The 18,627-nt window shown below is 36.0% G+C and overlaps 2 protein-coding genes across 2 annotated transcripts in view; one reads left to right on the top strand and one right to left on the bottom strand.

Moving 5' to 3' along the window:
* The window catches only part of LOC128220403 (matrix metalloproteinase-2-like), an 89,161-nt gene that overhangs the window by 45,643 nt on the left and 24,891 nt on the right, over positions 1-18,627 (bottom strand). The gene's annotated exons all lie outside the window — the stretch shown is intronic.
* On the top strand, positions 4,932-5,726 carry LOC128220404 (uncharacterized). The gene is made up of 2 exons (XM_052928780.1): positions 4,932-4,983; positions 5,202-5,726. The coding sequence occupies exons 1-2, from the start codon at positions 4,946-4,948 to the stop codon at positions 5,470-5,472; spliced, it is 309 nt and encodes a 102-aa protein (XP_052784740.1). The 5' UTR covers positions 4,932-4,945; the 3' UTR covers positions 5,473-5,726.

Below are 18,627 nucleotides of genomic sequence, written 5' to 3' on the forward strand. Positions count from 1 at the left end.
GATCGAATATACAACCTCAGCACGTGACCGGTGGGCCGAGGTAAAACCGGTGATCGAATATACAACCTCAGCACGTGACCGGTGGGCCGAGGTAAAACCGGTGATCGAATATACAACCTCAGCACGTGACCGGTGGGCCAAGGTTAAACCGGTGATCGAATATACAACCTCAGCACGTGACCGGTGGGCCAAGGTTAAACCGGTGATCGAATATTCAACCTCAGCACGTGACCGTTGGGCCAAGGTTAAACCGGTGATCGAATATTCAACCTCAGCACGTGACCGGTGGGCCAAGGTTAAACCGGTGATCGAATATTCAACCTCAGCACGTGACCGGTGGGCCATGGTTAAACCGGTGATCGAATATTCAACCTCAGCATGTGACCGGTGGGCCATGGTTAAACCGGTGATCGAATATTCAACCTCAGCATGTGACCGGTGGGCCATGGTTAAACCGGTGATCGAATATTCAACCTCAGCATGTGACCGGTGGGCCGAGGTTAAACCGGTGATCGAATATTCAACCTCAGCATGTGACCGGTGGGCCGAGGTTAAACCGGTGATCGAACATTCAACCTCAGCATGTGACCGGTGGGCCGAGGTTAAACCGGTGATCGAACATACAACCTCAGCACGTGACCGGTGGGCCGAGGTTAAACCGGTGATCGAATATACAACCACAGCACGTGACCGGTGGGCCGAGGTTAAACCGGTGATCGAATATTCAACCACAGCACGTGACCGGTGGGCCGAGATTAAACCGGTGATCGAATATTCAACCACAGCACGTGACCGGTGGGGCGAGGTTAAACCGGTGATCGAATATTCAACCACAGCACGTGACCGGTGGGGCGAGGTTAAACCGGTGATCGAATATTCAACCACAGCACGTGACCAGTGAGGCGAGGTTAAACCGGTGATCAAATATTCAACCACAGCACGTGACCGGTGGGCGAAGGTTAAACCGGTGATCGAATATTCAACCACAGCACGTGACCGGTGGGCCGAGGTTAAACCGGTTGTCGAATATTCAACCACAGCACGTGACCGGTGGGCCGAGGTTAAACCGGTTGTCGAATATTCAACCTCAGCACGTGACCGGTGGGCCGAGGTTAAACCGGTGATCGAATATTCAACCTCAGCACGTGACCGGTGGGCCGAGGTTAAACCGGTGATCGAATATTCAACCTCAGCACGTGACCGGTGGGCCGAGGTTAAACCGGTGATCGAATATTCAACCTCAGCACGTGACCGGTGGGCCGAGGTTTAACCGGTGATCAAATATTCAACCTCAGCACGTGACCGGTGGGCCGAGGTTAAACCGGTGATCAAATATTCAACCTCAGCACGTGACCGGTGGGGCGAGGTTAAACCGCTGATCGAATATACAACCTCAGCACGTGACCGGTGGGCCAAGGTTAAACCGGTGATCGAATATTCAACCTCAGCACGTGACCGGTGGGGCGAGGTTAAACCGGTGATCGAATATTCAACCTCACAGTATCCTAGCAAGTATCATAAAGGTAACATAAAACTCACAGGCCTTTAAAACGGTGGCAATGTCGAAATGATGTTTTTTCGTCGATATAAGAATCTACAGAAGATGCAGTCGTATTACTTTGTATTTTCCGGTATTAACTGAAGTAATGAACATCATTTGTAATTTTGCATGATGGATTCCTGATTTTAGTGATTGATCGATCTATGTTTATGAAGGTTAAGAAACACTTGATATCCAATTTGTTATACATTTTATTAAATGTTAAGCAGTACTTGACAATATATCACAAGCACTTACCGTAAGCTTCATTCTATAATACTGATAGGATATGTAAATGCTACAAAACATTGTATACATTTTTGCACCAAGAACTTTAATGTATAGTTGGTAGCTCGACTTCAGACAATTAATCTAAGTTAAGTGAGCAATAATATCTTAAGATGGCCCATGAAAACCCTAAAGCTTTTATCAAATGAGGAACTTAAGTGCCAATATATCATGCAGTTACAACATCGCTTAATTTATGGGAATTCCTCATGGATTAAAGGCTTGCGGAAAGGAAGGGTGTACGGTAATGTCTGGATCCCGTGTTAATATGCAATAAATGCCAGTTTTTTTCTCGACTTACTAGTATCTGCTTGATCTTGGCTACATCTACTATATACTGTTTTGTGCTTTATTGGCATAGCTGACCTCAGGAGTTGTTTCTCAGACGAGTGAAGCATATCATTCAGCGATATATTTGTATTATTGCGCTATCAAATGTATATGATTTATTAATATATTTAAAACCGTTACAAGGCTGTGAGCCAAACACAAATACATATAAAAAATAATGATGTTTAATGTGAATATGAATATCCTTTATCGGTTTTCTTTGTATGGCATGTATTTATTTTGTATCTGTTTCGTTTATATGCCATGTATTTGTTCTGTATCTGTACCGTGTGTGTGGCATGTGTTGGTGACCACGTTGCCACGGTGCCGTTCAACAATTACTCTGCATGTGACGATTATTTTCGGTTTGTGAGCTTTCTAAAGGTTTGATTGCATTAGTTTTGTTTTATTTGTGAAATTATCTTTTACAATATATGAGTTAATTTATGTTAATGTTAGCGACGTTTTTAGCGACATCATTGTTGATTTTAAAGGTGAATCATTTGAGGCTGTACTCATATATTTATATATCAACAAATACAGCTGAAACAACTGTCTGAAATGTTGTTAAAACAGCAGATCACAATGGTATTCATTAAAATTCCACAGCAATAACGATTTAGAATTTAACACCGATGACGTTAAAAACATGGTTAACTTGAATGATTATGTTCATGTTCAAACTGTTTTGTTTCTTTTATAACAACTGTAACGCAGAAGTGTCTGATGCCATGATAATATTTTATTGACTTCAATATTAAATTAAATTAAAGGCTGCGATGCATGTAGGTATTGAAACGGTATGATACATTGAGAAAAAAGACCAATCCCTTTTTGGTATCAGAAATTTACCAGATGTCCAGACATGGGTCAACGTTCATTACACTACAAGATACTGTACAAACAATAAAACAATGTTTATTTACAATTTAAGCTTTTTAAACAGCATTCAATCAAGTAAACCCAACCCGAACTGTCAATAAATACTACTATACTGTAATTTGATCTTTGATCATTTTGGCCTATTTAAAATATGTAATGTAAGTTATATTTCCTGGGGTTTTGTTGTTGTTGCTGTTGATGCTGTTATTGTTGCTCTTCTTCTCTTTCTTCTACTTCTTCTACTTCTTCTTCAACTGCTTATTTTTCTAAGGCGTCTTGCTCGCGTGAAATGCTATAGCATGCACGCTACGTTTAAAATAAGCAGGTAATAAAAGATCATCCAATCGCATTGAGAAAAGGTGAACTAATACTTGGTTATTATGCAGACGACAATCTCAATACAACCCTATTATTATAACGATAGCCTCTCTATTATTAGCTGTTATCAGTTAAATGTTGATTCATGGTTAATCATAGCATGAGCATCTCTTGGCGATGCGCAATTACTGGGCAATGTCATGTCCTGCAAGGGCTTCATTAAACACTACAGCCATGAGGTAAACAAGGTGGTTCAAGGTCTTATACAAGAACAAGAACAGAGTTTGTATCTGTAAAGTAGCCAAACAGTTTAATATGACATTCAAGACTTTTGCTTTGTTTGAAGTGCATTCAAACGTTCGAAACAATGAGAATCAATGATATATTTGACTCTTAAATACATTTGGAAAGTGTATTGATGATGTTAAGAGCGTTCAAAGCCTTTTAATTTACAACCTCGGAAACCGAAAACACACGTGGCAAAGACATCTTGTTTCGCTTATTTGTGTAGGAATTGAATAGTGTTAAATATTTTAAGTTCCCGCACATCATAAAACATGTTTTATAATTCCACACATTCTCAGTTTAATGAATTTTAAAGTACCACTTTATGTTTGAATATTATAATTAATCTCAAACATAAACGCGCATATTTTAATTAAAGCAGTGCTATATTTATGGGAATTTGTTACGGATATGACAGATATGAAGGTGCGAGAAACAACAGATAAAGTACATCACTGCTCTGATTATCATTGTATTGTCCTTTCCGATAACTCGATTATCTTTCCCTGAATACTCTTCAAGTGGGCATGCGCAAAAAGCGGAAATTTACTTCCGGGGACTACACAAACCAGGAAGTAAACAGCAACAAGTGAAAATGGAAAGTAAAGATTCAAAACTAATAAAGAAAACGGGCAGGAAAACCCCTAAGTACTGTTGTATTTGTAAAGGAATTTACAGAGGAAAGGTTATTGATGGGAGAAAAGTGTCATTGCACCGTTTTCCTCAGAACAAACGTTTAAAACGTGTGTGGGTGCAGCGATGTAAAACGGTCATGAGATCGTTCCAGTGGAATGAACACAGACGATTGTGTAGTGAGCATTTTGTTGGCTTCAGAGGACCTTCATTCCAGCATACACTTCCATCTATGTTTCCAACTGAGACTGGTGCTACCAAAACCTTCCAGCCAACGGTATTTTTTATTTCTTATATTAGTTTAAGTTCTTCCTTACATGCACCTCAAAATGAATTATGTTATATCAACGGTGCTTAAAAACAATGTCACAGCACTTATTTGTAAATTTTGTAATTTAAGAAATGATTAAAGAATTGTTTTCAAATACAGCCTGGAAAAATGTGTACCATATAGCCTGGCAGATTTTGTACTAAAACATTTATCTTATACAGTTTCATTTGCAATTTCAGCTCCTTGATGAAGACGTAGGTGATGATGATGATGGTGATACGGTCAATGACGATTTAGACCTAGAACTGTCAAATGATGATAGTATACAGCCACAACTGTCATTTGTATCCCCTTCCGGGCATGCCATTGATACCTCTGTCCACCTGCATGATTACTGCATGGGACCAGTACTACAGCCACAGAATCAGTCCTTTAGGTATTGTTCAATATATATATATATTGCTTCTTGTGCTATGAAATCGATCTGATAAGTTAATTACTTCTGATCATTTTTCTTCATTCTTTAACAAAAATAGGAAAATTTAAGTGTTTGTAAATGTTTAAGGCCAAAAAAACAAACATTTGGTTAGGGTTACCAGACTGTACATGTAAGATGTGGTAAATGGGTACATGATCAATTTGTATATGTTTCAGATGTTGTGACACACAGACTGAGAACAACTGTGCAGTGATGGAAGTACAAACTGAAGAAAGTTTCCTGGGAAAAACAGCAGACTTCAGTTCACAAACAGAACATTCTACTAGAGACTTTGGTGTACAATGTCAGCTACCTATGCTCACATATGATGACGTAAAATACAATGACGATTTGGTCAGTTTTTACACCGGAATCCCTAATCGAGTTGTGTTTGAAGCTTTGTTTGATGAAATCAAGGATGAAGCTGAAGTGCTTGATAAGGGTTGATAAGGGTTTCACTATTACAGACCTTACTACTCCAAGAGGCATTCATCTCATTATTCCACCATTTAAACAGAAAGGAAAACAATTCTCTAAACGTGAGGTTCTCCTTACAAAAGATATTGCAAGTTTACGAATACATGTTGAAAGGCAAATGGAGAGAATCAAGAACTTTCGAATATTGCATGGCAATATTCCTATAACACAGTCAAGGAGAATTTCTAAAGTGTTCAAAATATGCACATATTTGACAAATCTATGGCCACCACTTGTTCAATAATAACTCATGTGTCAATGAAAGCGTTTGTATATATCAAGCATTAGATTTAGGGATAAAAACTTGTACACTTCTAACTAGAACAATGAAATTACAATTTTGTTTTAAAATCATTTTTTCGAGCAAGTTATATGATAACATATGAGATTACACATTTGATTCAGGTTTGACAAAAATGGATAAGGAAATATGCTCATGTGAATGGATTTCAAGATTTGATTTGAAACATGTATGCATTAACTGATCAATTTATTGATATAATTTTTTGTTTGTGAAACATCTGCTTTGTATTTTGTGGTTTTATTATTTGTAACATTTCTAAGAATAAAAGTCAAAGATCACTTATTAAGTTTGGCTCTGAAATGAGTTTTTTTTTATTTGCCATGTGTAATTGATCTACCACGTACTTCAAATCATTAGTATTGAATTGCTTAAAGGATTTTTCAGTATGAACCATTTTCATATCAGTTTCATAATTGAACTAAGTGGAAATAAGAATAGGCAAGAGTGCCATAGATCAAACTGAAATGCCCGACAAATGTTAACTTTAAGATACATTAGATTAAAAAAACTAGCCCCATGCTAAATATGTCCCAATGTTTAAAGGGACTGTACACCAGATTGGCACCAATAAAGTTTTTTTCTGTAACAAATCTCAGGACAAATTATTTAATAAAATGTTTTACTCTTCTGATATGATAATGGTAAAGAAATACCAAAATGTAAAAGAAAATTGAGCTATGGATTGAACTAGTGTCACCAAAATAGCTGTCCAGTGTTGTATCCACTTTGCTACGAAGGCTTATCCGAAACCATATGAATGCTTAAGCTAATATACCTTACTTGGTTATATCCCATGATATCATCAACTAGCAAATCACGCATAAGAATGAATTCTACTAGGTATACATACCCAGTAAAAAAAAATTAATGGAGAAATATGGAAAAAATAATGCGAAAATAAATTAATTGTATACTACGGTATGTGGTACTTCAGTTAGTTAGTTTCAATGCATTGTACACATTGATACCAAGTTTATGTCAGTTTTTGACAAGTTTCTTTTTTTTTTCGATATTTCATCACACGGTGTATAGCCCCTTTAAGTTTTGCACCCTGCAAACATAAGAAAGTAACACTCATTTGTTGTTTTTAATTAGCAAGTCAGAAAAGGAGAACAACTCGACAGTCTTGAGTTATGGGCCGTGCAGTAGCTACATGCAAACCAATATTCAATTGAACATCTTCAATTGTTTTAGAGTAAAACTCAGCTACTTCTTTAAACAATGGCAATATAAACGCTATCACTATCCTGCACACAAAATGCAATAATAACACACTTGAAAGGTTAAACATATGTCCATTTATTAAGCTCAGAAATACATCACTGAAAACTAGATAAATGGAAAGGAAAAGTAGAAAAGGTCAAACATAAAACAAGGAAATAATTAAAGTAGATTTACAGCATCGCATAATCACAATATGTTGACAAAAGTACACATACTTTCAAAATACTGCCCAAAATTTAGATTTACAACTTTTTTATTCATGGTTTCAAATTATAGTAACAATACAGTCATTTTGGAGTTTCATTTTGAATATAGTTATGAAAATAACTGAAAGCAAACAAGATATTCACATAAATTGCCATTATTGATCATTCAAATGTACATGTATAAACAACACATAACTAGACGATGTACAAATCAATTGAACAGACTCATTCCCCTTTTAACACGTTGTGCGTACAGTTCAGGAATGTATGATTCAAGGCAAAATCTGTCAAGTTGACACAACATTTTCAGCCAAAATGATTCACAAAATGCAATTCTCTGTATAGAAAGACCTACACATGTCCAAACTACAAAATCACACCATTTCCTCCCGGTGATTCCCATCTGCCCTTGGACCTGGTAGTAATATTTGTGTGTTTCCTTGAGTAACACCTTGCCATTCTCTAACTGACAAAAAAAATCATTGTCTTCACAGCATTCCTCAGGCGTTTGCATCCTCCATTTCTTAGAGGCAGGACACTTAATCTCAACCAGACCAACACTTTCTGTACAATGTGAACAGAACACAAGCCCATCTGGACTGGCACCAAGGTAGGGTCTGTCGGCACATACAACTAGACCACTGTCTTTAACTGCTAGTCCTTTGTGGTCAGTTTGCATTGCTTTCGCATACATTCTCTTTGCAGCCTTCTCATGTTTAATTCCATATTCTGTGTACTTGCTTGTGAAATTGGAATACAACATCTGCCGCAGGAGTCCGTCAGGTTCAGTTGATTCTTTCCTACGACAGATGCTGCCAAAGTTTGAAGCTGTTAGGCGTTCTTTTCTGGCCTCTTGCCATTTCCCACTTTTTTGGCCCCTTGTTAAGATTTCAGTTAATTGAATTTCTTCAGCGCTTTGCTTCAAAGAGTCAAAATGATCCAAAAACACTGTCTTACTAGAACTGTCCCTCAAGTTTACACTATCATGGTAGTTGAATGGCACAGAATGTAACACAGGGAGATCTGGTTCATTTTCAGTTGTTTCAATTTCAAAGTTTTTTAACCAGCCTACATTCAACTTCGAACCAACCAGTTTCTGCCTAAATCTGTCAATGTTAACAGTGCATCCATTGATAGAGTTCAGTTCATGGTTTTTGTTTACAGAAACTTTACGTACTGACACGTTGTACAGTTTCTTCTTTGAGAACATAAGATCTTCAGATTTCCTAGGCGACAGCTTACGTTTCCGTGGTGCAGACAGCATGCTGAAGTTGTTCCAGGCACAGGGTTTGGATGTTGGAGCAAGGGTTTTTTTACGCGTCAGGTCTTCAAGTCCATACAGCAGGGCACCAATATGGTTGCAGCATTCACCTTCACTAGATGAAAATAAAAAAATTCATTTACATGTGTGCCTTTTTACTTGTTATACTTACATGTATATTCCAAAACATTAAAGTTTGAAAATGGAGGTGAATACACAGTATTTTACACTTAGTATTTCCTGGTAGGCCATGAACATACAAAACACAAACAGTGCCATAAGTAAACACCAACACGGTGAAGGGAGTTCATTGAATCAATACATAAGCTCGCCTGTTCTTTCATTCAGAAAAAAATAGCAAAACTCAGCTAACCATGAAAGCCAAAATTATGACAGTTATAACATGTGCTTTTTTGTCTCTTGTAACAAGTGTACCAAGTTTGATAAGAAGATATGAAATAGTTTGAAGAATGCCCCAAGTTTAAGTATTTGATAATACTGACAAAATAGCCTAGCGTGTGTGGGTTTGACACCTTTCATCAATGCAGATCAGAGACTTTGATTTATCACAAATTAATTCAACTTACCCAGCTGGACAGTTGCAGAACGCGGAGTGTATGCAGCCAGTCACTTTCGACAGAAGGATCCAGGGTTGGTACTCTGGTGACTTTCTTTTGTCTGCAGTTGGAAATGATGGCAGCACGGAAGCTTGAACATAACAGTGGCTGCACTCTTCGCTTATGAGATGGACCTGAAGAATAAATTATAAATAATATTTTAATTTAAATGACAATAAATAAACAACATACATCATAGAACATATGAAAATTGTACAAAATACATTATTTTTTTTAAAATTAAGATAAGTATATAGTCAGTGTGGTTCGACACATACATGTGCTTGCATCCACCACACCCCCCTTAATTGTGGCTAGCCCCGCCTACATAAAAATGTTGAGTACATTTTTCACACCAAATTATTTTTATGTCCAAGTCAAAATAGTCCCCTTGAGCTAATTATATAACTAGATGAAGTAAACATGGCAGAAAAAACAGCCTCAGACTTATTATAAACTCACTATTTGACATACCTCAACTTTCTGTACATGTCCGTCCACATAATAAGTCCTCGCCTTCAATTGACGTTTCGAGTCTCTTTTCAGTACAATGTAGTTGTATATATCCTTTTCCTCTACAGCAGGAAACAGATCAATAGTGGACTTCCATGCCTTCAGTGTTGATGGCGGTGGAAGACCCTCGCCACATGGGAGGATAAAGCGTTCGGTTGCTCTTCTCTCTCTTTCTTCCCGATCTCTCTCCTCCAGCACGCGTTTGTCAGTTATAGAAAGTCTATATGCGCCTTTTATCCTCTCAATCAATTCGCATTTAAGACCTGATACATTCAATTTCCGGTTCGCAAGGTATCTTTTCAAATCGACGACCTTAAATGGTGTCAACTCATTGTTATTCATACACGCCCCAGTGATCTCATTGTCTACGTCGGCCATCTTGCAAAATGTATTCCCCGGAAGTAGGAAATGGAGTAGCCTCCCTTAGAAATCAGGGGAAGTAACCAAGTTATCGGAAAGGACAATAGGACGATAAATAAAATTGAGGCTCTGAGCCTCCTTTGTGGGTGAATTTTTGCATCATAGAATCCGCTATAAGTAGAAGCGCAGAGAGCTCCCAGTCGGCCACTCTTTTATAGGTACTGACCCCTTTTTATTACTCTTCTCGGCTGTGAAAAGTTTTAGATGTCATACATCTTTGTTACATAACATTTAAGTTTTGGCGCTAAACATTTCGTTTAGGCTTTATTCTAATCAAATTAAACGTGTAAATGGATTCTAAATTATTCTTTAACACTTCATGGAGATGTGTTGGGATCCACCCACATCACAGCCGATGGTCGTGGGCACTGAGCAAACAATCAAAACTAAAATAAAACACCAAAAAACATATTAAAAGATGTGTGCTTTTTATGTTGATGTGCAATTTCTTGTAAATATTCTGCCTCTCAATCGGTTCCATCAATCACTTCGTTCATGATGTGCAGCAATTAGTTCCAAGTTTTACGTGTGTATCGATCATTTTTTCAGACTGGACCAAAACAATTAAAGCAAACAAATTAAAACATCTCGGAATAACGACAAACAAGCTAAAATCGCAAATGTGCAAATGAAATAAAATGGTTTAAAATACCTCGATTAGATAAAAATTGAAGGTATACATTTTTAGAATCACCTAACAAGCGTGGTTTGTGTTTTACATGCAAAACATATTAATATCTAAATACAAAACAAAGCAAAAACTCCTGGCAAAATCTCTGCCAAGGTCAGTTTTCTCTGGTCATATGTCTGTTTTATATATTTGCCATAATTGAAATCATCGGACTTGAATGGTTTCCAAAAAATTACACCTTTGCCTGAAGGAGCTATTAATGAAAATGATTGGTTATTAAACTTGTATCTCGTTATACCGGTACTGTTAGTTTAAAATACACTGTCAGTACATAACTGCGAAACACTGGCTCTAGCTCTTTTAGGAGCTGTATATTAAAAAGATTCAATGACAGTTCCAAGCTAGACCAAAAGAAAGGACATCATTATAAAAAAGTAAGTATGATTCGTTACTTGTGTTAACATGCTAAATCCCGTAAACAAACGGTCTCATCCATTCCCGATAAAAAAACTCCATAATACTGGTTTTTGAATGTCAGCTTCTTTATTGAACTTAAGCTGAACATTGATGAACATTTTCTACTTTCGCTTGTAATAATGCAAGTTTTTGATAGGGAAATCTTTCTTATTACTCCATAATCAGTATGCTTACAGACTATCCGAATGCTTGTGGGGATTAAACGTATTAATATGGCACTGCTTCCCTCGATTTCTCAAATAATTCCTCATAATCACGATATAAGGTAAGATGTCGAGTCATGCTTACTTTTAATGATGAAGTGTAATCTGCTCTTTTATATACAGCTATAAAAGAGCTGGAGCCAGTGATTCGCATTCGTGAAGTGACTGAGGGTGTAAACATTCAAATTGAGTGGTTTCATACAACACGATTTCAAACTTAGTAATACCCACACATCTCCGAACATATTTCTCGAATATGTCAACGTTATTCGTAGTATTTAGTAGTAGCTGTATTTTGCCTTAAATGCCACTTTCTGTACACGAACGCTTTATTCATGATATAATTATTGAGTAACATTTTCGTGATATTTATTTTGTTTCCGTTTTCACAGAAATAATCAGTTTTGATTCCAGAAATGTGTTTATGTATTTGCGCTATTCTTATAGACGAACAAAAAAAGAACTTTGTAACAAATTTGATTTATTTAAAATAAATGCATGGATTTTTGGATTTTCTGTTTCGGAATTTCGAAACATGTCTGATTTTCATGCATTTATGAGCTATGTTGAAGAGTAATTCAAACGTCTCTTAAATGGAAACAATTTGTCTTGTTATGCACCAGCTTCTGATGTAAAAGGTGAACATTCTACCGTTCCCTGTATGTCAAGACATGTATAACTGCCTTATTAAATAAATTGTTTAAGAATGATTTTGAATAGTTTTGCATATTAACACAGGTATGTTTATGTTCATTGCAAAACCATTAGGTAAAGAAACCCTCTTTATAATACTTAAAGGAGTTCTAGAATATTAATATCCAATTTATATTCGCAAGTTATTACATGGCTTGATTTATGGCTATTCCATATGGACAGCAGGCGTTATGTACAACAGAAAGTTAGCATAATGTTTGCATCTCGAGTGTGTGTGCAATAAACAGATTGCTTTCTCCCGTCCAAATGATACCTGCTTAATCAAGGCGAAATGTACTGAACACATCAATGCGCTTCATTCGCATCGGCTGGGCTAAGGATTTGCATATTTTACGAACAAAATGTTATCAAACAAATTTCATAACATTGCTATCGAATAATTATATGATTCATAATTAGCTTAAAGGAGCAATGGGTGATGAATGGCTGTAATCAAAGTTACCAATTCATTTAAAGCTATTAATGTTCGATGCGAATGTGCGCTGAACTTTGTCCAGTTGCGTATCCATCTTGTTTTCCCCTCAGCCGAGGGCATCTTGAAAGAAATGTAAAATAAAGTGTCAAGGTTGACCTGCTATGCAAACATCTTAAGAAACTCGTAGTTAATTTTCCTTTAATCTTAAATCATAGTGTTTTGTTCTATTGTCACATATATTTGACACTGTACAGTTTAAATACACGCATTTACAACCTTGTATTTTCTATAAGCATGTTAATATGTTTTGTGCAATGAAATGAGTTGAGTTATGTGGTAAGCTGAGTTTAGTTGTGTTTCTGATATTCGTTTTTTGAAAAAGTATGATACAGACATCATAAGATAGGACCTTAATTGTATTCTACTGAATTTACGGGACATTCAAGCATACTGTTATTTGTGTGCGGTTTAACGAGTGTAATGGTCCTATGTCCATAATAGCATTAGACCAGAAACTGGAAAGATTTGCGCTACAATGATGCAGGCAAAATTACATAACCTTTCAATTATGTGCAATTAAGCATAAGCATGGTGCTTGCAATTAGATATTATCAGGGTTCATAACTGTTCACTTCGGATGTGATTTTTATTGTTATTATTTTAATATGGAAAAGTTCGCAATCAAAAAGTACTTGAAAACAACAAACATGAACATTACAATGGACAAGTTTGTTTTCCTGCAGTACAAAATACACTAGTTGAGTGATAAACACTCCCGAAATGGCGGTCTGACCTGCTATTGTAGTGATTTTTCTATGACCACGATGGAAATAAAATATGATCAAACACTGAAATCAACAACTGTTCTGTTTCTTTTACGCTTATTTTCGGAGTTTTATTGGTATTTTTATTTATTTTTCTAAGGTCTTCCCTTTTTGACACTACCTCTGGGGCCCCTCATTAAAATTGATAGTTGAAGATGTCGCTGTCATTTTCTATTTCCGGTTTGTGGATACATAGTTCTCGTAAGAGGTTTTTTTATAGTCTATTGTTTAATATTCTTCAGTTCAAAACTTTAATGACATTCATTAAGGAACTTTTATTAATGCATCTATGTCCCAAAATATAACAGTTGATGCACGGTTGTATTTTAAAATTGAACAAGGCATGAATACATGACAAAATTACTATGACGCCATTTATTGAATGGAATTTTGAAAGTTCGACCGTGCAAGCAAAAGAATTACGGATTATCAGTAGATTAAAAACATGTTTCTTATTTTACGAGTTTTTTTATGATATTAATTGATTTTCAGTCTCTCACTGTCAGAGACCATTTTTTTAGCTTGAAGACGGTCGTCTTTCCAATATTTTCTGGTTAAAATTAGGTGATGTGTTTAGTTTTAACCAAGGGGAAGTAACTACAAACGATCTTAAAAGTAGTTCTTAAAGTAAATAATTTTACTCCTAAGTTTGCAGTGACAATTTAGATTGATATTTTCACTGTTGTTATTTCACTGATGAAACTTAATGTTTTATCGAAAAGCATAAAATAAATGAAATAATTTGACGTTTTGCGGAAAATTTATCAATCGTGTATTCAAATTCTAGAAGTCTATAAAAGTGGTTCGTTATAACGCTATGTTAGTATTTTGAAGAATGATATATATATTGAACACTCGCTGAACATCTGGTCAAATTCCGAAACCAGAAAGATTGCCTTGACTACTTGTATGAGCATCGCGGCATTTAATTATATGTAACTGTCAGTGCAGGCAATTAAATATTGTCTGAAGAACAGACGTATCTTCCAAGGATGTCAATATTTAACCAAGGATGCATGATAGACATTCAGAATACAGTTCGACAAAAGCTGCATATTTTCACTCGTGGCTTAGCCACTCGTGAACATTTGTTTTTCTAATATCATACCGGTGAAATCAAATTCAATCTAATGCTGAAATGAGCAAATATCCTCTCTATATTTCTCAAATGAATTTTGAATATAATCCGATATATTCAATTGGCACATACTAAACTTTAATACACATACAATAGGAATAATAAGCTCTGCGTTTTGTATTTGACTCGAGTGGAATTTGGCAGGCGGTAGCCGAGTGAAAATCAAAATCTGCAAAAAACACGGGAGTTGTTAACGATCTCCCGCTTAAATTACATTTCTATGTACTCCGTCATTATATACAATGCTTTAAATCACATTGACCGGTTAGCGCAGTGGTTAGTGCACTGGCTTCGCACCTAGGCGATCCTGGTTCGACTCCCGGCCTGGGCGCATTTTTGTGTGTGGTCACCAAGTCGGTTTCCTCCGGGAACTCACCAAGTCGGTTTCCTCCGGGAACTCCGGTTTTCCCCACAACACAAGACCACAATCTCGCGCAACATCGTGCCAACGAGAGTGATTTACATAAATTAATAAAAAGCAAAAGCTTGTTTCACAATCGTTGTTAAATAAATAAGTTTAAACTAAAAAAAATAACTTAACGTTTGCGATTGTTGACACGCTAACATTGTTTTTTCGGACATCATTTCAGAACATACTACTTATTACATCGTGCACAAGATGGGATACGGGGAATATAATAGGGTTATTAGTATTGCGTTTTGATCCGGGAGGTTGTATTCGACTGGAGTGGATTTTGAAGATTCGGATTTCACGAGTCGAATACGACATCCCGGATCAAAACGCAGTAGTTATAACACTTTTATTATATACATTTCTGGTTAGATCACTTAAAAGCCTCATGTTTTCATAATAAATGTCATTTCAACGACGCATTACTTTGTTTCATGACTTCTTTTTTACATCGCGCAACGATACTCGTTATGACGTGACGTCACAAGAGTGGAAAACGGCAGTATTGCACTTGAGTGGAATACGGACTACCTTATTTTGCGATATATATTGCGTGTGGATTAATGATGGTTATATAATAAATATATATATATATATATTGCGCTATGTATTGCTTGCTGATTTATGATGCTAGTATATTGAAAATAATATTCCCAATAACCGTATAATGCGCTCTTATAGCAGGGCTTCATTTATGGGTCTTCTTAATGGTTATACAGACTAAGTAAACCATAATGTTCACATCTCGTGTTAGATGGCCATTCTTTGCAAAGCCCTTCATGCAATTTATTCGGTAAAGCACTTCAAGGTCCCTTATGTGGCAGAAACGTTTAAGTAAGCAACACAAATAACAACAGACAATTCATAAATTGCCAGGGTTTAAATGAAACCAAATTGTGTGCAATTATGTTATAATACAGTCGAAACCCGTTGGCTCGAATTCGCTTGGCTCGAATTCCTCGTAGGCTCGAACTTGATTTAGAGGTCCGATTTCTTTAAACTGGTGGTAAATAATCCCGCTTGGCTCGAATTTTCCGACGCTCGAAGTATTTTCGCCGGTTCCTGGGAGTTCGAGCCAACGAGGTTTGACTGTATGTTAAACATAAACAGTTTCAACACATCAAATAGTTTTGAAATATTTCCTTATCATTCGAATACAAACGCTTGAAAGTAGATTGGAAATGAACATCACATGCCAAGGTCAGTGTAATTATGTGTGTTTTCTATGTTGTCTTAAGTCTTAAATCTGCACTCTAACAGATGGACCGTTGTGACAACTTTTTTTACAATGAGCCATTTATTTCGTAAATGTCTGAGATTCAGTGATATAAAACTACTGACAAACGATCAGACTGCAGTTTTTCATATTTACGTTCGAAAATTAATGTTTTATGCCAATGGAATCATTTCGTCTAAAGCGTTAGTAACGCTTGAAGCCACAAAAAGGAATTTTTGAACGTAAATATTAAATACTGCAATCTGATATTATATCACCATTCATTTATCACTGTTTTTCAGATATCTACTTTAATATTGGTTCATTCCAAGACAAAAAAAATAATTTGTCAAAACGGCCAATTTGTGAGAGTTCAGCTTAATTATCAGACTTTTAAAGTTCGTACAACTAAACATCGAATTACTCCACCTTTGCCCGATGGAACTCTTGCTAAAAAGAGCCGTAATATAGCAATCGTCCTGAATGTTCTGCAACAAAATGCCTGTTTATCTCCGTATTTGACTCAAATGCAGCACATTAAAAACATCGTTATGGAAGATTTCGGAACGACATTGTTTCTTATAAAAGTACAGCATTCCCAACAACTATTAAGAATAGACAAATATGCTCTTCTTGAAAATTCTTTGCGAATGGTGTATTCCTAGAATATTAATGCTCAATTTATATTTCGCAAGAAAGGCATGGCTTGATTTATGGGTATTCCGCATGGATATTAGGCTTAAGGTATAGAATACAGAAACTATAATGTCTGCATCTCGTTTTTATGCGCAACCAGGCTTAATCTACGGTGCACATTAATTTGCTCCATTGGAATTTGCTTGGCTTACGATTTGCATAATATACCAGTTCAACATATTTATTAAAACTTACTTACTTTCCTATAAAATATATATTATTCATCAATATCTAAATGAATCTGCCAAGAATGTTATCAGTTTACCAGAATATGTAAAATATATTGATGTTTGGTGCAAACTTATCTTTTCTGTAAACATGATCATTTGTTTTGTGAGCTTTTGCAACCATATGAGTATTGTTTTGGTTCCAAAAGAAATGACTGTACTTCTATGTGTGTTAATTAAACTATTATTAAAATGTGAGGTAGAGTATTACCCACAGATAATTTCTAAACCTTCACCACTGACTGTACCAAAACCAGAATCCTTATACATATTTTGTATATGTACATATATTTTATTGCACGAAAGCATCTATTAAGGATTGATCGCATTTTGTCTTGCGTTTAGTGTATGAACGCAGAAGGGCACGCGAGCAAATTCCATGAAGCGCGCATAACAATTTGAAAATAAGAAGTATCTTCAGTAATTTATTGTCTTCTGTAATTTAGTATTTGTTCATAAAGAAATGTAACCGACAACATACGTTTGCATAAAAGAATAGCTGATATTTGTAACGTCTTATATCATTGGTTTAATTAATGACGTCGCGCTAATCCAATAAGAGCACAACATTGGAATACACAATGACGTCATTACTCCGTGCGTGTTATACAATATAAATGTCAATCTTTATCTATACAACTGACTAGGTGAATGTAAATATATGTGTGTGCAGTGCTGCATATGCCCCTTGGGTATCTCCGTGTTGTAATAGTACCGTTAGACCAGACATTTGTAGTATTTGTGATACTCTGGTTGTCGCTTTAGTTTTCTTTTAAATTCATTACATAATACAACATTCCATCGGAACATAAAAATCATAAATCATGAAGACAAAACTAATCGTTCAATTATAAGCAGTTAAGCATTAACATTAGTCGCTCGACTGGGGATGAGTTAAGCACTATTTTATCGGGGAAAATCTTCATCAAAGAACTATTTAGATCAATGAATATGGAAGCTGTTCCGCTGTATTAAATACATACAAGTTGAATTTATAAAACTTAAAGTGACACTCTTATTCATAATCAGAACATACATATGTACTACAAACATAACTTTTGAGCGATAATCCTTTAACTACCTACTAAAGAATGCATTTATGTCAAACTTCAATTACTGATAACTAAATTGTTACCGTGTATTTGATAGCTAAAAACGCAGAAATGTTAAATGATTGGTGAGTGCTAAATGATTTAAAGTGATCAACTAGTGTCTCATAAGGAAGAGATACCGAGTAATCTGCACATTTCTTTCAAATTAAAGACGTTTCCTTCATAAGAACCATTGTTTTCGATTTGTATTTATCCTTTTCAGGAAATAAAAAAAAACATGTGGGAGTAAGAGTGCATCTTTAAACTATCAAACTATTTTGTTCCATGAAACGGTAAACCAATCATTAACAATTCCGAAATGCTTCTTTGACGTGCCTTGTGCAACATTTATTTATATGTATTAGATAAAGCTGTCATCATGCTATCTCATAAAAAATATTGACAGCCATGGATGGCATCCGTTATATTGAGCGAACTAAGCGTAGGAGTGTCACTCAAGGCAGTATTTTATTGACTGCGATGTGAGTTATACGCAATTCAATACTGATATGCATAAAGATTCAAGATTTATTTAC

The sequence above is a fragment of the Mya arenaria genome, chromosome 15 (assembly GCF_026914265.1).
Source record: "Mya arenaria isolate MELC-2E11 chromosome 15, ASM2691426v1".
NCBI classification, from domain to species: Eukaryota; Metazoa; Mollusca; class Bivalvia; order Myida; family Myidae; genus Mya; species Mya arenaria.